The following is a 24,790-nucleotide window of genomic DNA, read 5'->3' as shown; positions in this document are numbered from 1 at the left end:
AATTCGAGGATACCTGACGAGGTTGAATTGGATAATTTGGTTGACATTCCTACAATTGAACAGTTATTGAGGAAAGGTAGAGGATCCAAGTCAATTAATCCATTCTCTGAGGAGTCCGAAATCCTAGGATCGCTTCACCCATAAGTGTCACAGTCGATCCCTTTCTCCGACTTTTAGGATAAAGCACTTTAAAACACTCCTTTCTCCCCCACACAACTCATGATCTATATTCTCTCCACCTTTTTGTGCTAGATTTAGTAAGTAGTTCCACGGTCCCTGTGGATTCGATCTTTTTATTACTTGGCGATATTCCGTGCACTTGCGGAAGCACATCAGATACCAAGAAGGCCTTTGTGCCTCGTCACTGTCTAGAAGCTAAAACTTGAAATATATGCTTAATTGATCGATGGTTAAATTTGAATCTAATTCAAGGTCAATCAAATCATAGAATTTCATATTTCTAATTAATTAAAGATAAAATTGACAACTATAACCCTAAGATTAATTGTTTGATAATTTACAAATGGGTATGATGGAACTAGAAAATTAACGTAACTTAAATTAACTAAATTAATTCTAATCAATCAACTCTAACTTAACTTAAATTAACTAAATTAATTCTAATCAATTAACTCTAACTTAACTTAAATTAACTAAATTAATTCTAATCAATCAACCCTAACGTAACTTAAATTAACTAAACTATTCTAATCAATCAACCCTAACTTAACTTAAATTAACTCTAATCAATTAACCCTAACCTAACTTAACTCAATCAAATTAATTCTAATCAATCAACCCATAAATAAAGGCCCGACTTGTTAGAATCTGGGTGCTCGGATACAAATCCAGGCGCCCCGAACCACTTCCTAAAATCCACCCATGATTTCATTTAGGCACCCATGGTTTTCGGAATCCAAGCACCCAAAGTCAATCCAAGCGCCCCGCACCGTCTATATTTAGGCATCTGGATTAGAATTTAGGTGCCCGAAACGAGTCTATATAGGGCGCCCGAACCCTAAGTTATAGCCGATCCAAATCTCTTTCTTCCTTACTTGTTTCAACCTTGTGCGACCGTCCAAGTTGCCTAGGTTGTTAGTTCTCTAGTATTTGTTCGATATGCCTAGGTAAGCTCCTAAACAAGTCTTAACTTTAGTCAAGTCATTTTAGTTTATTAATGTATGTCATTAGGATTAAGAGAAAGACTACTGAGGTTGAGAACTCTAGTATCCCTAGTACATGTTAGAATCAGTCTGGTGTGTTGCGCGTGTTTACACGTATAACAATCATGCGCAATAGAAATAAAATAATAATTAAATCTAATTATTACAATACTCACAACACACATATGCACATACAATAGGCATAAGACATGACTATAATTTAAAATTGTTTAGAATAATAAATATTTTACGCGTACTTGGCGTATGACGCTCAACTGAAATGACATCAATCGAGCGACCCTCGTCGAAGTTCTACCTCTATTGGTGATCCACGCTAAGTATTCTTCAAGATGGCTTTTGAAGCCACGAGTTGTATCACCGTCTTCGGTACTAACTGTCAAACAGCAATAGTCGATATGAGAGAAAATCCTAATATCGAAAACATGCAATAACACACGTCACGTTCGTTTCTAGGGCTTTCTGACTATCGTCGAAAATCAATTTCTGGATAGTAAGAAAAAGAAAAAGAAGGACAGGAATACTTTTCAAAAAAATATGAAAAATAACCGTAGGCACACGATGTTCCGACAATGAAACCCTAACTGCTACCCGTGGTCCCGGAAGCTGCAATTTCTTTGGCCATCAAAGAAATCCGACGACAGCTCCTCTGACAAGCAATCCGGTAGTAGACCCTCCTCCGGTGGCAATCTCTCTAGCAGAGCTAAAGGTGGCGGTGGCGAAAACCCTAATCCGGTAGTGGATTAAAAGGGCAGTGGTTGCGGTGAAGTAGAGCTTCAATTCGACAGCGATCCAAGAGGAGAGGAGGAGAGAACGGCTAGGGTTTGGCTTGTCCTTTGGCGGAGACACTCTTTGGTGGTCTGCTGCGAGTCGAGGGAGCTCGATTGGCTTTGGCAGCAGCGGTGGATAGAGTGGAGAAGAGGAAGGGAAACTAGGGTTTTTCTAGCTTTTTTCGGCTCCCTCGACGCTCGACCGCCTTTAAAGCCCCGATTGTTGTGATTTTCTCGCCGCTGGATGCGACATCGTGAGAGAATTGTGACGATGTCCGTTGGTTCCGGCGGAATCGAGCACCGTGAGGAACTCGAGTCGCGCGGGCGTGCGGAGCAAGTGGCGTGAATGAACCAAGTCAGCGCGCGCAAGCTTGAATCGAAGGGAAAAAAACCCAAGATGAATCGGACCAGAAAATTTTAGGATTTACTGTAGCAAACCGAGTTCAAAACTAAATCGCTTGGTTTAATAACCAAACGACCTTCGATTTCACCCAAACTAGTTTTACTCATTTCGTCTTTACAAGATGAAGCCCCTCATCTCTTTTGTTTTGCTAAAATATCTTCCATCATGAACCAAACTAAGTTATTCATTTCATCTTCGTAAGACGAAGTCTATTATTTTTCCTTTTGTCTGGTCTAACTAAACTTTCATTCTCTTAAATTGAGAATCAAATTCTCAAACTCGTTTAAGTCTTTTAAAAAACTTATAGTGCGTGTGATCTAATAGGTTTCCGGTTATGTTGGTCGTCTATAATTAATCATTAATTATGAAATAATCATGAGTGGCACCTAGTAGTACATCATGATCCCCAATTGATCAGAAAATCAACGATTGATTCCAGAATAATTTCTAAACCCTTCAACAGCTATAATGAAACATGTCTTGTTCCTTTCACCATCTTATACCCACTTAGTTCAGGACATAACCTATATGTGTCAGTCCCCAATAGGCTAACTACGTCACACCTAGCCCAAGCTTGTTTTCTTGTCCTGTAGATTCAAGTTACTCGTACATGTGTCCAAGAGTGTCATACCCTTGACATGTGATATTTTGACAAAAGACTTTTAGTAACAATTGTAACAAGCAGCCACAGGGTATATATTTCTTTTACAAAGAGCAGTGAATTCTCTGTTAGCTATTCAAATACCTTCGGACACTTCGACTTATACCAGGCCAATCATCTCGGGTCCACATCTCCTTGGAGATGTTTGCTTAAAATGTCAAAGTGTAAGCCTCCATGACCATGGTGACTTAAATACCACAAGTCAAAGGAAACTCGCACTTAAGCTGCATTGAAATCTTCATTGACATATGTATCAAACCATATGAAGTCTCATGGCAGGTCACTCTAATGAACTGGTTACCTTTAACTAGCATCCACGTTTAACTCTCAACATCTAATGTCTCCAGCTAGTGAGAACATATGCTTAGCAAACCAAGGAGTTTAAAACGTATTAATCTCAACAAAATTAATGATGTCTATATTCATGAATTCATTGACTAGGGATAATTTCAATACATTCATAATTGCACATGTAGAGATGCTCATAAGTTGTGATCCAATCATAAATTCTCTCATGTTATGAATTGTATTGCGGACATCCAGTAAATAAGTTTAGATCCAATCAAACATATGAGAATATGCACTTAAATAGTAAATTTCTATTTATTAAATAAATAGTACAGCTGTAAGGCGATTGCCTTAGGATACCTCTCAAATATAAAAGTACAGATCCTAGATTCCCCATTGAGGAGCTTAGGACTAGATTTCTATCCATATCATATGTTTCTTTGTATTTAGGTATCTATGTATGACATTCTTCATGCGTTCATGTAGACGTACAGTTAATGTTATAGAATACTATAGTTTAGATAGACTTGTTTATTATACTAGCCCGATTAACATAGGTTTGTGTGCCGAGTTGTAGAATAACCTGGTTAAGGTCGATGACCTAACCTATTTCACCAGAGTTGGAGGTAGAGATTTTTTTCCTCTATCTCCAGCCATCATTAGAGACCATTTAGGACTTAGACATTCATCATCCACATTTTTATATTACCCTCCTAGGGAGATGCCTTTTGGAAATCCCTACTCCCACATTACCCTAGATACTATGCATTCATATTTTTTTTAGGAGGAGAGGGTCCCTATAGTGACCTAATTTCTATCTGTCAGATTTAGAGTACAAGACCATGTTTTGTACAGAGTCTTAGTGACATACATTTTATCCCTTACCACTGGGGATATCGCTATGATGTGATCATTTATACATTTTCATTATATGAATTATGTCATAGACTAGAGATAGACATTAATTTATATATATTTTATACCTTCATTTATTCTGCCAACATTAGTATTAGTAGAAGAGTTCATATGTCCTACCGTCATATTTTGACTTCACTCTTAGTTTCCTTTAGATTTGACATTGCCTCTAGCAATGTCAAACTTATGAGTGAGTTTGACATATTAGGTATTACAAACTTCTCCTTAGCTGGAGTTCACTTGATGAGAATGAGATATTGTTCTGGAGACGGGGGAACCAGTCTCAGCCTAAATAGGCAGTAGAGGATGAGGACGACGACATTGACCTAGCTAATCTCCTTCAGATTCCTCCACCTCCACCTGCTATCATTCTAGAGCAGAGAGTAACCGGACTTAAGGAGGTAGCCACTAGCATCCAAGCTTCAATCACCAGTCTGCAGTAGACTGTGACCAGTCACGTTAAACATCTGCTTCCAAGACACAATGACACAATCACATACACAACCAAGCACTAGTTGTTCGTAGCGAACCAAGTGAGTACTCGAATGCTATCACCAAATAACTATCAAGTAGACTGCACGACAAAGAGAAAGAATGAGGGGAACGAACAAAGGTGGATGAATTCTGCATCTTTTTTCTTTTGCTCAAGGTCATAGCCTATAGTCGGTTAATGATCATTTACTGCCTTCATTTGCCTAGTTTGAAATGTTAGCCACCAACCATCAATGATTGATTTTGTTTGGATAAATTTTATCTTAACCGGTCCAATATTCAACTGGTTAGATATTCAACGCATGCAGATTGTGATCGCACATGAATCACTTGGGTTCAATGGAATTTGGGCTCTGAATTTGCACCCCCTACATACCCGTGCATAAAAGTCTCTCCTCATACACGTTCACAACTTCAATGATTGTGATTCATTATAAACCAACCTCATAATCACAAAATTCTTAATATGGAACTAAAGATTTTCATTCGTAATGAAGTCTCCTTCCATCCATCTTTTTCCATTCATATTTCCAACACATTATTCTCAATCTGTTTGTTTTATTTATTTAGTGTGACCAATGCATTGGATACAAAGATGATAATTTTTACCTCTTTCAACTCGACAACAATCGTGAAATGGCATTCTTTATTTTACCAAAAAAAAAAAGCTTAACCGAAAATGTCTACTTGGTTTTGTGTTTGCCTCCAAATCGACCAGTATTCTCCTTTCTATCCTTTGTTGTCATAGCTTCAGATGGCGATGGCGATGGTGATGGTGCCACTCTTATTTTCTCTCCTCTTGCACCCGCAACAGGCTCCTTCTGGCGATGTCCGCCTTCTCGTTCATCTCTAGTCCTCTTTCCATCATCCTGAGCTACCCTGGCATTTACAATCTCATTCCAAGATGGGATAGCATAAGCTTCTTTACTGCTACTCGCTCTAACACTTCTTTCTTGCTCAACAAACAGGAGCTGCACTATAGTGCGCAATGGCATGCGGTCATTTGCAATAGCATTTGCGCGCGCTTCAGGTGACAATTTATGGCAGTCAATCAACCTGCATAATTTCTTTCTGTCTTCCTTGCTTAACTCAGGATGCTCCTATGTTGATATAGAGTTTAATTTAGTAACATATAAGACTAATTGCAAAAATATTTCAAATTGACGTAGTTGTGGTTCTTTCAGATTTACATATCTTAACAAAGATATATACCTCAATGTATATATTGATAGCTTGATAGAGCCCATCGTGCTCCTGTCGTGCGATTTCAGGTAAGGATTCTGCTAGTGCAATGAACTTTGAAATTGATAAAGTGCTCTCCCTTGCAGCGATTTGGAGATAGGAATCATACACCTTCCCTACCTTCGTCATGGACACTATCATCCTTTCATTCTCCTCTCGTCGGTGGAACTGTGATAAATAGTTCTCCAAAACTGCCTCCACTGTGCTGATATCATGAGACTGGGGATTTGTGGATGATGGAATGATCAGATCGTTTGCAGTGATTTCATCCATTTGCCTACCTGATCGTTTTACAAGCTCAGCTTTGATAGATGGAGAAGCTCCAACACAGTTAGCAACTTTCAGAAGCCTGAGCAAGAAACTGCCTGAGACTGATCCTAGCTCAGATGGAATCATGCTTACAATGGATTCGAGTACATGTCGATGTTTGCTGAGGGTGTGATCGATTCGTGCTGAAGAGCTCTGAGCCTGCTCTTGGATTTCCTGTGGACTCGGAAGGTGTTTGCATGCATAAACATGGAGTGATTCCCCTATTAGCGCTGCAGGGAGTTTTCTGGTAGATCTTATGGTGGATATGACCGACCGGAATAGGTCGAGATCAAGGTCAGAAACATCCTCCGTCCACCAGTCCTTGGGGGCTGATGTTCTTTGGTGCTTCTTTGGGTAGCCTGGCCTTGTGTAGGTATAGGACCATGTAACCTGAAGATGGAAACTTTAACCATTAAAAATGAGCATTAAAATAAATAATTAAGAGGATATAACAATCATTGAATGACAAACTTGTGAGGGGTGTGCGAGGATCTTTTCAATAACTGAATTGAGGCATGGTTGCACAATCCTATGCTCATCTAACCACCCAGACTGTCTCCACATGGATTGTAGTGTCACTATTGAGTCTTTCCAGCCTTGGAGGATGCATGCTTCAAAGAACAGCTCAAGCTTTGTTATGAAGTTTCCTTTGGCTACCGACTCAGTCATCTGAAGAAACTTTGCTGCAGAAATTGCTGGCACGAAGTTATGAGCGCTGAGGTTGATGGAGATTCCATAGCAGAACTTGGCACATAGCTCAAAAGCTTCTGCTCCTCCAGGGATGTTGTGAAGAGAGATCGAAACCAACTGGCTAGTTTCATTGTCAGTGTTGGACCAGAGTCGTTGTATGAGGCCACATTTCAGTAGAAGTGGAAACTACAGTCAAAATGCCCTGAAATCAAAAGCCTTGAACCAATTGGAATTTGAAGGCACTTCTAATTTACTAGTATTAATTGCCAACCAACTTCAGTCTAGGAATTGCATTCTTTTTTTTAGCCTTGATTGATCAGGGAAACTATGAACTACAATCACTGTAGGAGTTTTAGTTGAAGGTAAAAACTATCATTGGGTTGGACATGAAACACAACAAAAACTTCAAATGAACGTCAACTTCTTCTAGAATTACTTCGTCTGAGATTCATTGTTTTAACTTAGATTCCATGCCAACAAGGTTACTTTATTGACAGACAACTAACATATAATTGTTCTTTCTGATACAATAGTTCATATTCCATTCTCTTGTACATTAAATAACTTAGAGGGAAGGTGGAGGTTGTACCTTATGCAAGAGATATTTTGTGCCATTAACTTGAATAATGAGGTCTGCCGGTACATCTGACATCACTGACCTGCAATATATGGACAGTTTTCTCAAAACATAGCAGAACCACAAGAAACAAAAATTGAACTTCCTTAAATGATCTGTAAAAAGCACATACCTTACAGCCTCCTCTGTGTAGAAAGTGTCTGGCTTTGTTCCGAGTTTCATATACTTCATCCTTGCCTGAGTTCTTTCCTTGTACTGCTGACATGAGATCTTCCTCTATGGTTCAGTAGTTCTACTTTGAAACTCTAGCTTGTAGGAAATAATAAATTGTGGTCTCAACGTGAAAAAAGATCAGCACTATATGCTTCAGCTGGGACACGAAGCAACCAACTTTCCTGCACTTGGCAGAAGAGTAGACAAGATGTTGAAAAATGGAAAATCTACAGTTGTTTTTTGATTAGGAAGAATTAAGTGCCTATATCCCATTATTATATATGCATGCACTTCTTTCTGTCTAATTAGAATTATACTAAAAGGATCTTGACCTTCTTTCATAATTGTAAACTCATCCAAGAAAACAATTCATATAATCATGCTCAGCTAGTTTACCATTAGTTAAAATGCTACTTTAGCTCTTTAGACCAGCAAGATTTCACTTATGTAAAGATGTAGGCAATGTGTAAAGGTAAATTTGCTTAATCAGTCCAGCAGTATACACTTTACAGTTGGGAATATAGCTTAAGTTTCTCTTAAGGAAAATGTTCCACTTAAGCTAAATTGTACTAGCTACTCTTAACCTTCTCTCTATTTTTTAATCTTATTAGTCTTTTCTCTCTAGTTGATAAATGCAGGGAAGAACTGATTTCCACAAGAGAATAAAGCTAATGGCCAGAGACTACCAAAAATTCCAGGAAAACGAGGTTCAGGAAGTTTCAGATCAGTGGAAGAAACAAAATCCTCAAAGTTTTCAGATCACCTCCACTAAGGAGACAAAATGAAGGGATATTTTGGTGATGGTGATTGGGTGGTTGCCACTGATATGTTGGCCATATCAGTGACCTTGTCAAACCCCATAACCTGAATCATTTTATGGAGACAACATCCAAAGATTAAGACTCTTGCGATCAGGATCCCAATAGAACTGGTTTTCTAGTCTCTTCACATGTGTGTGTGTGTGTGTTTTTTGTTTTTTTTGTGTAATGAAGGGTTTACAAAAAGGATCAAGGTTATGTCTGTCATTTCCCAAACCCCATTCATTTAACCACCAAGAATTGGAGAGTTGAATCATCCGATAAAGCTACAAATCTTCTGCACATGGAAAAAGAGGAAGAATGGAAGGAAAAGCTTCTTTACATTTAAGCTAATCTAGATGCTAATGGAAGACTCAGCGCCTTTATTTTACTAGTGCGCACTACGTGGGGGAATAGAGCACACCTCGACCTTTCCACCAACAAAGATCCCATCCTCATCTAAGTGGTCAGCGTGCAGCATAGTTTAAATGGGTTAACAGATACCAATTTAACTTATGAATGAATAAACTCGTGGAATGCTTTAACCATACTCAAGTTAAGATCGTAGAACGTGTAGATGATTTACTGAATTTAATGAATTTGACTTTGTGAATGACCAAAAGATCAATTGATTCATAATATGGGAACTATATTGATACTCGCTGGTCATTTCCCGTGCTTTCACCAAATTACGAACTAATAAAAAATATGTCTCCAATAAGATTTTGCTCAAGAATATGCAGAGTTCTAGTTTCTACATGTAGCTTTGGGACTATAAATTCAGGTTGAGCAACCTTTTTGAAAGGAAAAAAGGTTCTTTCCTTAAGGTAAATAAAAGAAGTGACTTGTTCAAAACAAGACATTGTAAGAGTGAAGGCTTATAGCTAAAATTACCTGTAGCAAGTATCTGAAGGATGTGGTTGGAGATCCAGCAATGGTGCACGAATCTGCAGATGAACAGCATGTTGCCGCTCGCTAATCCTGTGCCTTTCTTTATAACATGGAACAAACTTAAATAGAAAACAAATCAGCAGAATCGATAATGAATTTTTTTCGTGACATGCCACTTGAGTTATAGACGTGTTGTGAAGAATCTCACCTGAAGGATGGAGAAAAAGCTGATACGGGGTACTGCTGCTAGCTGAATAATGCCTTTCACCCAAACACATCTTGTATGAAAATCCCCTTTAATTTAATATCAGATGTAACTGAGAGACATGAACTAATTTATAAGAGTTGGTGGAGTTCATCTCAAGAACAGAAACTGGCTTTGTTTCTTTTCTGATGAGTGGACTTTAGAGAGAGAAGTAGATGATAGATGGGACTGCCGCTAGTGGAGAAACTTCCTTTTGTCACAACCACAATTCCCACGGATGTTGCTTTCAAGTCGGATGGGATGTCAATGAACCATGATCAAGCATTCTAGAGAGAGAAGGAATGGTTTAGGTTGGTGTGATGTGAGTTATCAGGGGAGCTTCTAGGGAAGAGATTGATATATAGTTTAGGTTTGGTGTGATGTGAGTTATCAGGGGAGCTTCTAGGGAAGAGATTGATATATCAGAATTATTCAATAAAACTTAATTAGGAAGCTTCCCGGAAGAAATTGATATATCAAAATTATTTAATAAAATTTAATTACTAAATTAATTTTTTAAATATATCAATTATTATTTTTTATTAATCTGTCAATTCATCAAGCATCCCAATATCTCTATAAATTATATTCCTCATAAATAAATCATTAATCAAGAAGTTTTACTTCTTTGCGTATTTTCTCTTTTGTAGTTCTGTTATCCTCTCTAACACGGTATCAGAGTTATTATTTCTCAAAATTTTTTTATCATCATTTCATAGTGATTTTTTTCTATCACCGTCACAAACACGCATATTATTTCTTCTCTTTTCTTATCATTGTTTTCCCTCTTATTTTCTTTTTTCCTTTATTTTTTCCTTTGCTTCTATTTTCAATGTCGAATATTCGACGTAAATATCAAATTTATCTCAGAGTTGGACATATTGGCACACAATGTTTTAGACAATTTGACACAATTTTGTTGGTGGTCCTATAGTTTTAAGACATTGACTATTTCACATATTTATCCTAAAGTGCTTTTGTCCGTACCTATTCTTGATAAATCACCAATAGTTTTTATCTACTGAATGATATATTGATACTGCAGTAATTTATCATGTCACATTAGATTACAATATCCTTATAGAAATAACACTATACTATGGTTTAGATATGGTGCAAGTAGGCGATAACTTAGATTTGTAAATTACTAATCTTGGAAACACATATATTCATTTATCTAATCATACTTTTCATATGCACAACATCTTTTACATTCCATATATTATTAAAAATTTGCTCTCTGCACATCAATTTTATCTTGATAATGATATCATTTTTTAATTTCATCATAATCATTATTTTATAAAAGATAGAGAAACAAATATTATCTTATTTTATGGGGGAATCAAACATGACCTCTATTATCTTCAAAATTCTTCAATCAAAGCTTTCATTAGTAAACGTATAAATAAACCAGCTTGGCATGCCCAACTTGGTCATTCTTCTCTTTGTATTGTTTAGTCGATCATTAATAAATATGATTTACCTACTTCTTTTACCTCTTCTCCGTCTCATTCATATAGGGCATGCATGGAATCTAAAAGTCATAAACTACCTTTCTCTTCATTTGATCATGTTTCTAATCTTCCACTTAAATTAATTCATTTGGATCTTTAGGGCCCTGTGCCTATCTTGTCTAACCAAGGTTTCCTATATTATATTACTTTTATTGATCATTTTAGTAAATATACTTGGCTTTATCCTATGAGAAGAAAATATATTTTATTCGACATATTCTGTTATTTTTAAAAATAAGTTGAACGATATTTTAATCGTAAAATACTCTCTGTTCATTCTGATTAGGGAGGTGAATATCAAATTCTCTATCGTCATCTTGTCTCTTGTGGAATTGTTTATCGAGTCTCTTGCTCTCACACTCTAGAGCAAAATGACTTTGCTGAAAGAAAACACAGACATATTATTGAAAACATTTTAGCTCCTTCTCCATCATGCATCAGTTCCAAGTAAATTTTGAGATAAAGTTGTTTGTACTGCAACATTTTATAAATCAACTTCCTATCCCATTGCTCAATCATAAGTGTCCTTTGGAAAAACTTTATAATCAAACTCCCGACTATACTTTTCTTCAAATTTTTGGTTGCACATGTTATCCATGATTACGTCCTTACTCTAAACATAAACTTGATTCTCATTCACTATAATGTGTTTTCCTTGGTTATAATAATTTACATCATGGGTATCATTGCTTGCATACACCAACAGGATGAATATATATTTCACGACATGTTACTTTTGACAAGTCTTTATTGTAAGATCAAGTAAGAGCGCTAGAGGGGGTGAATAGTACTATTTCGCATTTTTACTCTTTTAACAATTCGTGTGTAAAATAAAAGTATACAATATCAGAAAGTGCAATGGAAAAAATAAATGTGAACACTTTTATTTTTACTTAGTTCACAACCACAGGCTGCTACTTTAAGAGACAATCCGTGATCATTTTCGATGAACAATTCACTATAGAAACTCTCCTCTTACGAGAAGGAGTTTGTCGCTTTTGCAAATATGTTAGGATCGGTAAATTTTTATCGTCCTAAATATCTTAAGAACAAAAAGCAACAAAAAGATTACCGATTGAGAGTAGTAGACTTATAGTAGTCAATGCAGCTCTTCGACATTACGACGGCGTTCTGGAGCGGATGTTTGCATGCAGGAAGTCATCGTTGAAGTGTATTGAATTGATGTTAGGGTTCATCCAGTCGATCCACTTTCGATGCTGACTCGGCATCTTCCGCGCACCTGTATCCCTTCTAGGTGCCTGGATGCTGACGTGAAAGTTGTCGAATCAACTTTGACTCCACAATGCCATATCCAGATGCGGGTGTTTGGAACCTCTCCGGGCACCTAGAGGCTGAGGTGTCCTGACCATTGGAGCTCTGCCACTTCATCCGCCTCATTGGCCCGTTCGTCTGACGTCCGATCACCTGGATACCATCTGGGCATCTAAACCGTCCAATCACCTGGATTCGAATAAGGGTGCCCGGAAATACAAAGTTCCAACCTCTCATTTCTTGCATTATAAGTTTTTTCAGGACCAAAGATAACAGGAAGGATAATAGTTTTTTCAAACTATTTGGTCATGACTTTGATAGGAACTCGTGTCCTATCTTGCGAAAAATAAAAAAAGATAGATGAAAGGGGATAGATGATCACTTCGAGGGGATCAACCTCCAATAATCAATATAATTGATTAATCAAAACAATTTGCTTCATTACTTATCTTCAAAAAATTACATAATGACTCTACATATAATATGACAATTGATGAGTTAGGATTTTTATGCACTTTATCGAGTCAATTTTGGATTCTTGCATGAAAATAAATTGCTTAATGATTTAATTTGATTATATTTGTGATATGATGCATAATTGGATGGTTGATGATAATTTCTGTGATTTAATAGGTAATTTTGCATTAATTGAATTTAATTGATTGTAGGGCTCAAATTGAACGCAGATCGAGCTCAACCATGATCAAATCGAGCCAAGATTGACCCAATTGATCGATCCAACTTCATGAATCAAGACTCAAATGCGATTAGGATGGAACTCATGTGAACCGAAGTCAATTTGGAGCTAAATTGAGTGAATTTGGTTGAAACGGACTAACTCAGACTCAAGTCAAGCTAACCTAACCCGTTAGCTACAGTACCTAGCTTTAACGAGAAAGCTACAGTAACCTAAAATCGTGGTAACTATAGCGTTACTGTAGCACACAGCCCGCCGTCTTCTTCCTTGTTGTTTTTTGCATTTTTCTTTGTTTTTCGTTGCCTTTTTTTAGGAAGCTCGGATTTCTTCCTTCTAAGTTGATTCCCGGATTCCAGAGAGCAACCACGACGCTTGTTTGGCAGCAATTGATGGTAAATTCATCCGGTGGGGGTTTCACCGGAGGAGCTTATTCCGCCACAAAATTCCAGCCAATGCCTTAGATTTGATCCACCGGAGCATTCAAGAACATTAGGAGGGATTCTCCGAAGGTTTTTGATGATTCCTGAATGACAACCCTAGATTACTATGTGTCACGAGTAGGGTTGCAAATTAGAATTTATAAATTTATCGAAAACCCATAATAAATTCAAATAAATGAAGTATAGGAGTCTCGAGTCGTATTTTTCTAAGGACTAGTAGACAATTGCGTGAATTGAGCTTTCGATGTCGTTCTTTTTGGGGTTTTCTATAAAAATGGGGTTTTGGTGTTTTGTTGACATTTTCAAATGAAATGCAATGCAAAATCAGTGAATAAATGAGGAATGTAAATTACTAGCCTAAAATGCAACTATTTAAGCAAGTTATGAAATAAACCCTAATTCAAGCTCCATGAATTTCGCAATTCAATAGCACAATGAATCAGAGATAGGAATGGATGCAAGGAATCGAAACACCATGAATTTGTCGAACTAATCAACTAAACTATGAAGTGTAATTAAAACATTCAAACTAAGCTCACTAATTCTAATTAACTTGAAACGGATTGGCACGCAACAGTAAAATTGGCACGAAACAGTTGAAGTTGGCAAATGACTAAAATTAGCACTCTATGCAGCTAACAAAACCCAATATAACCCAACACTTGAGCTGATCAAACCTAAAATGTGATACTGATACAGAACAGTGTAAGGAAATCAGAAATCAGTGATTTAGGATTTACCTAAGGGAAAATCAGAAAGAAACTCAGCAAGAAACTACTCAAACAAACTAAGATAAGCAATGCTTGATGATGTATTAACCAAACAAATGAATTCAAGCTCCGTGAAACCGATCTAATGAAACAAGATTCAGAATTTTGAATTACAGAAACTGTAACATGCAGAAATCAGAAACAAAATCACATCCTCCTTCCCTTCTCCGATTGTTCCTCCTCAACTGGGTGTCAAGCAGCTTCACTGATCCCTTGGAAGCTTGAAGATGGTCTCCAGAGGTGTTTGCTCGCTGCCAGCACCGTGAATTGCCCGGAAAAACCCTTTCCGGCCAAAACAGCAAGCTGCACAGTCGCTTTTCCGATGACAAACTGGATTTCCTATCTTGCGCGTGCTCCGGTCGGATTGATGATGATATAGGGAGTTTCCACGATCCTAGGAGAACCCCTCGAAGGAATCACGACGTCGGATGGTGCTGCGGATGGCCGGAACGCGCGAAAATAGGGATTTGGCCGCCGGTGAAACCCTCGCCGTCGCGCCAAATCCAGCTGCCTGAATATACCCAATCGGCCGGCTTTAGCTTCTTCAGAGATCAAGGAGTTCAATGGAGGAAGTTTGGGTGGACGGGAGCTCCCCTACGCGTACGTCGCCGAGCAGAGCAAGCTTCCGCGGGACGATGAACAGTAGCGGCTCACTGTTCATCCGATTAAAGGCTAGGTTTTATACGGCCAATTAATTGATTAATCCCAGCCGTCCGATCTTGATCTGATGGCCAGGACTGATCCAGGGCTTTAGGGCAGCTTAGGGTTTGTGAAAAATTCAAGAATTTTGATCGGGCTCGATCTAGGTCATGTCCTCCATGTTGGCTTGATCAATTTGGCAAATTTGACTCGATTTGACCGCGATTGAGCTCGAGTTGGGTCCGATTTAGCCCTAAAATCAATTAAAATCTAATTAATGCCAAAAATTCACCATTAAATCATAAAAATTATATCAAGCCTCAAATCATGCAATATAGGACAATTAAAGTCAAATCGATCCATTTTATAATTTATTTTAATGTAAAAACCCAAAATTGAATCAGTTTAAATCATAAAAACCCTAAGTCATCACTAAACTTCAATGTGCTAGCGATTCAAGGGATTTCCAGCTGGAACCTTAAATCTTCGTTTCAACTCTGTTCGGCGCGTTTCAGAGGGTTTCTGAGCTGCGTTTCATCAAGGTTGATTCGGAGCAAGCCGAGCTTGGTTCGTGAGAAGCTAATCTGGGATTTTTGGTCTCTTGATCAGTTCTTGTGTGACGGCAAGAAGAAATTGATTTGAAGGGAGAATCTGAGCTGCATTTCATTTCTGTTTTATTATTCCTGCATTTGTTTCTGAACATTGTTAACAGATCTGTGTCAAGACTTCTTTTTCATTCAATTTGTTTGGTTATGAACTATAGTTTGCATTGTTTGTTTTGATAGGTTTTCGTGATTCCTTAGTTGAGTTACTTGATTCCATTTAGTGCAACCATTCGGCTGAAGCAAGTTCAAGTGATACTATCTGATTCTGAATTTTACTGTTCCGTATCAAGGAATCAGATTTTGTATCAGATTTGCGATGGTTTAATTTCTTAGCCTAGTTCTTAAACCAATTTAAGTTTGTAGTCAATTACATTTCATTCATTTCCTTAGTTGAATTCGTATTTCCCTGATTTTAGGTTAATGTTCCATGTTACTGTTCCGTGCCAATTCGTGATATTGTTTCCTTCAATCTGTATTCATGTTTCTTGCTTGGTAGTATCAACTTCAAGAATAGGTTTCATTCCATCATTTATCATTTCATTCCAAAATCCCAAAACCCCATTCACATTCGAAAACCCCAAAAAGAACGACAATCAAAAGCTCAAATTAAGCAATTTTCTACTAGTCCTTGGAAAAACATGACTCGAGGCCCCTATACTTCATTTGTTTGAATTAATTATGGGTTTTCGATAAATTTAAAATCAATTTGCAACCCTACTCGTGACACATAGCAATCTAGGGTTGTCAAATTTTGGCGCCGTTGCCGGGGAATAACTAGTAGAAATTGTTTGATTTGAGCTTATGAATAATCTATTTTACTGTTACTTGGATCATTGTTGGGTTCTAAAATGTATGGAAATTCTTTTTATCAACAACCATTTTATCAACAATCTGAACAGCAAAATTTTTATTTGCAGGAGCCATATCAAGGTTTTCAACATGTGGATCAACAATTTCAACTTCAAAACCAGAATTTTCAGATGGGGCAATTTCAACAAGGCTTCCAACAGCCCCTAAATCAAGGTTTTCATGGCGATAATTTTCAGCAACATTCATGGAATTTTCAAGGGAATTTTCAGCATCAAAATCCTTCATTTCAAGCCCAAAATCAATGTCAATCGTCATTTTTTCAAGGATTTGGACAGATTTGTAATCAAATTCAGCAGCCCACAAATTTTCAAGTTCAACAAAATTTACATGCAAATCAAGGAAATTATGGGAGTTCTAATGGGCTCATTCAACAACTAGAAAAACTTGAGGAGAGACTGCAACAAAGCTTACAACAACAAGAAGACACTGATATTCAAAATTTTGAAAGACAGATGAGTCACATGGCTACTATTATTAGTAAGCTTCAATCCCAAGGGTCCAATCAGCCACCATCGCCACCATCTCAGTCATTTCTGAATCCATTAGAGGATGAGAGCGTTATGGTATTCCGACGTGATAAAACTATTCCAGAATCGAGACTTCAGACACCTATCTCAGTTTCTGATCAAGACATGGAGCATAAACCACAAAGAGAATCAAATCCTTCAGAGCCAGTGTCAGTCTTCATTGCTGAGAACCTGGAGGAAGCTGATATGGAAAATGATCAAATGGGTGTAGGGGATTGCACTGAGCCCCAGGGACCACCACTATTGATAGAGGATTCAGAGGAGAGATATTTAAGTGTAGGGGATTGCATGGAGGCAATACCCCACTTCCTAGTATATCACTTCCCTCATTCGAGGAGGATTAGTATACATTCACTTATTTGATGCTTCAGAGCAGGAATCCTCATTCAGAAAATAAGGAGGATGAAGTTGTGGAGCCACACAGTCAGCAATTAGGGCTTATTTGTGATCACTCCAGTATTTGTCATGCTTCAGGTACCTCCTATTCATCCATGGTTAGTATTCATGCCCATCATTCAGAAAATGTCATAGAGGTACCAATTTTTGATTTTGTTGGATGTGAGTCATTTCTTTATGCATGCCCTACACAGTTTGATATTGTTATTTCTATTTTTTCTTACTCCACATGCGTGTGGAAGATGGGTTCTTTCTTTGGCCTTGCAGATTTATTTGAAACATCAGATTGTACACTTCCATTGTTGATAAAGTCTCCATTAATGCTGAACAAGGCCCCAACAATTCAAGCAACAATCGAGCTTCCAATGTGGGTGCTCCATCTGAATCATCTCCGACCACCAGAGAGAGATACCATCCAAGGAGGTGAAGAATTTCCAGGAGGAAGCAACTCAGCACATTCATGACCATATTTTTGTTCTAAAGTTGCTTTGCTTAAACTCTCCCCGATCCATTCCATTACCGGCGTGGATTTTATTGCTGAATCGTCTACAACCGCCAGGACTCAGGGGAGTTTGTTCCAACTTTGCACTTTATTTTCATTGTTAATACCATGCTTAGTTTTTATTTTGCATTTTCAGTTTAAATCAGTAATAAAAATCATTTTCATGAGCATTTTAGTTTGAAATAAAATTTTGAAGTTCTTTGCATGCATGGTTTAGGGTAGGGAATAAATGTATCCCCCTAGGACTTCTTTACATCATGTTAGAAGCTCTTGAAAGAGAGTTAAATTTGATTGATTATTCTAGGAATTTAAGTCCATGGATGAACACTTTTGAACGCTTGGAATGACCCTTAGCAATGGAACCTAGAATGATGAAATTGAGAAAATGTGATTTTTCTACCTAGTGAGGTTAACCATTTTATGTGATGCACTTAAGTGATTGCCAATCTAGAACTTGCTTGTAATCTTTCAAGGCTACAATATCTATGATGGGTCCACATTTATTTAGGTTTAAAAAAAAAATTCCCCCATAAACCATACAACTTCATGTTTCATCCATGTTTCACCATTTTCTTTAACACTTTTCATCCACATTTTCAACTTAATTTTTTTATACTCTCTTGGACATGGGTATTTTTGATTGTTATTAATGTTCCTTTGCCCGAGACGGTCAATGATTTAAGTGTGGGGGAGGAGGTGTTCTTTATCATGAAAATTTTTAAAAATTTTCAAAATTGGAGCTAGTTTTCATGGAATTGATGCTACAAGGTTTTGGATGTTCAAAATTTTTGTGATTGAACCTACTACTGGGACTGAAATTGAAATGTTTCAATCAGTGAAGATTTCATTTGATATTGTTGATAAGGAAATGAAAAACAAAGAAAGAGGAAAAGAAAGAAAACCAATGTGCCAAATTGGAGTTCTTTGTGCCAATTTTGAGTAGAAGCAAGGAGTTAATGAGAATTCCAAAGAAAGCACTTAGTATATTCATCATTATTTGATGCTATGATGAAGTGGTGATGTGTGATGATATTGATGTTTGGAAACTAGTTGAAAATCAAGTATGCTCATATTGTGCCAAAGCAAAGAAGTATGTGCCAATGTTGATCCTTGGAGTTCTTTATGGAGCTGTTTTAATGGGAAATGACTGAGCTGCATTTATGGGAAGGTATTGAGTATTGAAAGCTAAAGAATTCAGAATTCTATGGTTTGAAACCAAAAGGAAAAAACAAAGAGGTGAAAGAGGTGAGAATTTGTGAGGAAGTTGTGAAAAACCGAATTACTTTGCCCGGATTGTTTTCAAGTCAATGGAATCTCATTTGAAGAAGCTGAATTGGAATGTGCAAATCGAGGAAGCAAGATCAGCAAGATCAGATTGAAAAAAAAAAAAAATCAGAAAAAAAAAGAAGAAAACAGTTTTTAAAAAAAAATGATGAGAAGCTTTGAAGTTGGGAATGTTTTACTTGGATTGATGCAACAATTCAATTGCAAAGCAATCAAAGAAGTAGGATTGTGAACTCATACACAAATCAGATCAGAAATGCAGTTACATCAGAAAAAAAATTCAGAGAAAACAGAAAAAAAAAGAGAGAAAAGAAAAGAGATGAGAAGGAATGTATCAAGGAGTTATCAAGAATCTGATCAGTTGATGAACCACAGTAAAACCTACTCCATTTCAGTTGCTTTATAAACAACAAATTCAGATTCAAACCTTCAAAGTGTTGCTGCAACAGAAAAGAAAAATCAGAACCAAAAATAGAAAAAAAAACAAAAAAAATAGTTTTTGCAGTTTTTTTTTTCAGCCATGTTCCTACAATTTTTGAGGGACTGATCCGAATTTGAATTGCACAGAACTTTGCATGGTTATTAGCATTATCAATCAAGCTTCATTATGGAAAAAGAATGGAGGCAAAACAGCAAGAAACAAGAGAGAACAAGCCAAATTTCAAATTCAATTTCAATAATTTTTGGAATTAAATGTGCCAATGATACATTGAAATTGTGGTTTCATGTGAAGTGAATTTTGGTTTCTGATGATTGGATGCTATTTCTTATCTCTTGTGAAACCTAAATGTGAAGAAATTGGGTTAGATTTCAAAGGAGAAACAAAAATGGCACATTTGGTGAGTTTTGAGGCAAAATGAAGAAAAGAAGAGAAGTTTGTATCAAGGAGGAGAATTTCAAAGATTTAGATCAGAATTTCTTCATGGATTCTAAGAACACACTTAAACAAATGGAATACAAGAGAAAGAAATCAGAAAAAGGGCAAGGGATCATTGATTAGCATTTAACTATACTCATGTCTACCACTTCCTTTGCTTTACCCTTGAAAATGCTTTTCTCTTGAATTTGTCTTTCTACATTTTATAATTCCTTTGCTTCAGTTATTGCTTCCTTAAATTTTCAGTAAGCCTAATATATGTGGATTCCAAATCAAGAATGGTGGTGGAGAGTAGAAAACAAGCAAGCCTATGGTAATGCATGAAACTTAAGTTGCTTGAGTGAGCTCCATTTCACTTTGATCATGAATTAGAATGTAGGATGAGAGCCACTGATATTATTTACTGAAAATAACCTCGTGAGATTTAGTGTGATACATTTATCTCAATTAATCATGAAGGGTGAAACTTACTATGTGGTTAACCGAGTACAAGGGTCTAATCCATGGGTTTAAGCTTTTGAGACTTTACAACTTAGATAATTCCCTTTTAATTGTTTCTAATCATGATTAAGAATGATCTAGGTGGGGGTACGATTTTAGTTTATCTTGTTGACTTGAGCGAGACGCACAAGGGTAAGTGTGGGGGAATTTGATGAGTTAGGATTTTTATGCACTTTATCGATTCAATTTTGGATTCTTGCATGAAAATAAATTGCTTAATGATTTAATTTGATTATATTTGTGATATGATGCATAATTGGATGGTTGATGATAATTTCTCATGATTTAATGGGTAATTTTGTATTAATTGAATTTGATTGGTTGTAGGGCTCAAATTGAACCAAGATCGAGCTCAACCATGATCACATCGAGCCAAAATTGACCCAATTGATCGATCCAACTTTATGAATCAAGACTCAAATGCGATTAGGATGGAACCCATGCAGAATTGAAGCCAATTTGGAGCTAAATTGAGTGAATTTGATTGAAACGGGCTAACTCAGACTCAAGTCAGGCTAACCTAACCCGTTAGCTACAGTACCTAGCTTTAACGAGAAGGATACAGTAACCTAAAAATCATGGTAACTGTAGCGTTACTGTAGCACACAGCCCGCCGTCTTCTTCCTTGCTGTTTTTTGCATTTTTTCTTCGTTTTTCGTTGCCTTTTTTTAGGAAGCTCGGATTTCTTCCTTCTAAGTTGATTCCTGGATTCCAGAGAGCAACCACGACGCTTGTTTGGCAGCAATTGATGGTAAATTCATCCGGTGGAGGTTTCGCCGGAGGAGCTTATTCCGCCATAATTTCCAGCCAATGCCTTGGATTTGATCCACCGGAGCATTCAAGAGCATCAGGAGGATTCTCCGAAGGTTTTTGATGATTCCTGAACTTCAATGTGCTAGCGATTCAAGGAATTTCCAGCTGGAACCTTAAATCTTCGTTTCAGCTCTGTTCGGCGCGTTTTAGAGGGTTTCTGAGCTGCGTTTCATTGGGGTTGATTCGGAGCAAGCCGAGCTTGGTTCGTGAGAAGCTAATATGGGATTTCTGGTCTCTTGATCAGTTCTTGTGTGACGGCAAGAAGGAATTGATTTGAAGGGAGAATCCGAGCTGCATTTCATTTCTGTTTTATTATTCCTGCATTTGTTTCTGAACATCGTTAATAGATCTGTGTCAAGACTTCTTTTTCATTCAATTTGTTTGGTTATGAACCATAGTTTGCATTGTTTGTTTTGATAGGTTTTCGTGATTCCTTAGTTGAGTTACTTGATTCCATTTAGTGCAACCATTCGGCTGAAGCAAGTTCAAGTGATACTATCTGTTTCTGAATTTTACTGTTCCGTATCAAGGAATCAGATTTGCGATGGTTTAATTTCTTAGCCTAGTTCTTAAACCAATTTGAGTTTGTAGTCAATTACATTTCATTCATTTCCTTAGTTGAATTCGTATTTCCCTGATTTTAGGTTAATGTTCCATGTTATTGTTCCATGCCAATTCGTGATATTGTTTCCTTCAATCTGTATTCATGTTTCTTGCTTGGTAGTATCAGCTTCAAGAATAGGTTTCATTCCATCATTTATCATTTCATTCCAAAATCCCAAAACCCCATTCACATTCGAAAACCCCAAAAAGAACGACAATCAAAAGCTCAAATTAAGCGATTTTCTACTAACCTTGGAAAAACACGACTCGAGGTCCCTATATTTGATTTGTTTGAATTAATTGTGGGTTTTTGATATTTAAAATCAATTTGCAACCCTACTCGTGACACATAGCAATCTAGGGTTGTCAACAATACCAAGTCAATATAAAAATATGAATAAATCTAATAATTTATTCAAAAGGATAATTATTAATAAATCTAATGACTTTATCTAAATTAATAACAAATCTAATAACATATTCTAAAAGATAATATTTTGAAGGGGCTATTTGAATAAGTCTATCTTGGGATCGTACCATTCCACCGTCCTTCAAAATAACCTTGTCCTCAAGGTTGATCTTTTTCTTCTTTTTTTCTTTCGATGATTTGTATAAAATAGCTATTTATTTTGCACTGATTGAAATCTCCTTTTGACGAAGACAGATGACCATTTATAATTCCTTCTTAAACTTGAAATTTTCCTTTTGGTCTTCATTGAAAATTTATGAGCATGCCAATACTTTCTTTTTCTTTGTTTAGCCTTGCATCGGTTCTTGACTCCATGATTTATCGGATGTTGTTGGAGATGACAGGGCATAATTGCTTCGTTCACTAAAATGATAGAAGTAGAGATTGTTGTAGATCCAATGACTTCAATTACGGGTGTCACAGAATTTAACTCCTCATATATATTGTCTCTGTAACTATCTCGTTGTTGTTCAATGAATTCTCTTTCCTTTATTGTTTGTGGAGGTTGTAATTCTTTTGATACACGAATTGATTTTATCATAATGACATCTTGTCTTTTATTGACACTTTCTTGTATTTTTTCTTCATTGATATCATCTTTTTCTTTTGGATCCTCTATTGGTCCTTTCATCAATATTCTCCTTTGTGTATATTGATGACTTCGGTGCCACTCATCATTTCTTCGTGCTTCCTCATTGACTTTCTCTTCTTGAATTCGTGCAAAGGATAATGCAGCTTTTACAGTGTGAGGATAATACGTCTTCACCTCTTTTTGGATGTCAAGATGAAGTCCTTCAATAAAAGTATTTAGCAATCTCCGTGACTTCGATGCCACGTCTTCACCTCTTTTTGGATGTCAAGATACTCCATGCAGCGTCTCTGTCTGAGGTTCAGTTCTTTCTGGGTGAACAGATACTTCAAACTCTTTTAATCTGTAAAAATCTCGAAGGAAACTCCGTATAGATAGTGTCGCCAAATCTTCAGAGCGAAGATAATAGCGGCAAGCTCCAAATCATGCACAAAGTAGTTCTTCTCGTGTTCTTTCAACTGACGAGAAGGATAAGCGACTACCCGATCACACTGCATCAATACCGCACCTAGTCCCTGGAATGATACATCGGTGTAAAGTGTGAATCCATCTTCGCCAGAAGGAATCACTCGAATCGGAGTGCTCATTAACCGCTGCTTAAGATCTTGGAAGCTAGTCTCGCAGACCTCTGACCAGACGAACTTCGCTCCCTTTTTGGTTAGACAAGTCAGTGGTGTAGTAAGACCGAGAAACCCTCAATAAATCTCTGATAATATCCTACTAAACCAAGAAAACTACGGACCTCCTGAACTATCTTCGGCTGCTGCCAACCAATAACAGCCTTGATCTTCTGAGGATCAACAGAAATCCCTCTGCTAGATACAATGTGTCCGAGAAATCCCACCGATGATAACCAGAAAGCACACTTGCTGAACTTTACGTACAGCTGCTCCCGACATAATGTCTCGAGTACAATGCGGAGATGCTGCTCGTGCTCTACCTCTGAACGAAAATATATCAGAATATCATCGATAAAAACAATGACGAACCGATTTAGATACTCCAAGAAAATCCAGTTCATCAGATCCATAAATACGGCCGGAGCATTGGCGAGACCGAACGACATCTTCAAAAACTCATAGTGTCCGTACCGAGTGCGAAAAGTTGTCTTCTGGACATCCTCGTCTTGTACTCCGAGCTGATGATAACCAGATCGTAAATCATTCTTAGAGTATACGCATGAACCCTTCAGTTGGTCAAACAAATCATCGATGCGCGACAACGGATATTTGTTCTTCATTGTTACCGCATTCAACTAGCGGTAATCGATACATAATTGCATAGATCCATCCTTCTTCTTCATAAATAGGACTGGGGCTCCCCATGGTGAAACACTCAGACGAATAAAATCCCGGTCCAATAATTCTTGTAGCTGAACTTTAAGTTCCTCCAGCTTTTTCGGTGTCATCCGATACGGAGCCTTAGACACGGGTGTCGTGCCTGGAATCACCTCAATAGTGAACTGGACTTGCCTCTGAGGTGGCAAGCCAAGAAGCTCGTTCGGAAAAACATCCTGATACTCCCGGACAATACGAACATCAGAAAGACAAGAAGTACTGTCTTCCTCTATTTGCTTCAGAAATAGTAGATAGCCTTGGAAACCATTGTCTAACATCCTCTGAGCCTGAATAGCCGAGATGATAGATAACCCATCACTCTGAGTGCTAATAAATTCCTAAGCGGATTGATCCGGAGGTCGAAAGGTAACCACTCTCACTCGGCAATCTACGTAGTATGATAAGTGGC

The 24,790-nt window shown here is 37.3% G+C and overlaps 1 protein-coding gene across 1 annotated transcript; it reads right to left on the bottom strand.

Moving 5' to 3' along the window:
- Positions 1 to 5,248: 5,248 nt before the first annotated feature.
- LOC141812210 (BTB/POZ domain-containing protein At5g47800-like) lies at positions 5,249 to 9,770 on the bottom strand. The gene is made up of 7 exons (XM_074700254.1): positions 9,638 to 9,770; positions 9,433 to 9,548; positions 7,701 to 7,923; positions 7,541 to 7,610; positions 6,733 to 7,137; positions 5,923 to 6,651; positions 5,249 to 5,810 (listed from the first exon to the last, which is right to left on the bottom strand). Exons 3-7 carry the CDS (start codon positions 7,757 to 7,759, stop codon positions 5,394 to 5,396), a joined length of 1,680 nt encoding a protein of 559 aa, XP_074556355.1. The 5' UTR covers positions 7,760 to 7,923; positions 9,433 to 9,548; positions 9,638 to 9,770; the 3' UTR covers positions 5,249 to 5,393.
- Between the last annotated feature and the right edge of the window lie 15,020 nt (positions 9,771 to 24,790).

This window comes from Curcuma longa, chromosome 18 (assembly GCF_044706935.1).
Source record: "Curcuma longa cultivar G26 ecotype Majalengka, Jawa Barat chromosome 18, ITB_CL_G26_1.1, whole genome shotgun sequence".
Classification (NCBI taxonomy): domain Eukaryota; kingdom Viridiplantae; phylum Streptophyta; class Magnoliopsida; order Zingiberales; family Zingiberaceae; genus Curcuma; species Curcuma longa.
Note: the sequence above shows the minus strand (reverse complement) of the source record. Positions and strands in the feature narration are given on the sequence as shown.

Bases quoted from the DNA above. Each gene is read 5' to 3' on its own strand.
- LOC141812210 (XM_074700254.1), bottom strand. From the start codon at position 7,759: ATGAAGTATATGAAACTCGGAACAAAGCCAGACACTTTCTACACAGAG. The intron at 7,138-7,540 runs GTACAACCTCCA...TTTTGACTGTAG, and splicing joins CAAAATATCTCTTGCATAAG to TTTCCACTTCTACTGAAATG. The intron at 6,652-6,732 runs GTTTGTCATTCA...TTCCATCTTCAG, and splicing joins TCCTCGCACACCCCTCACAA to GTTACATGGTCCTATACCTA.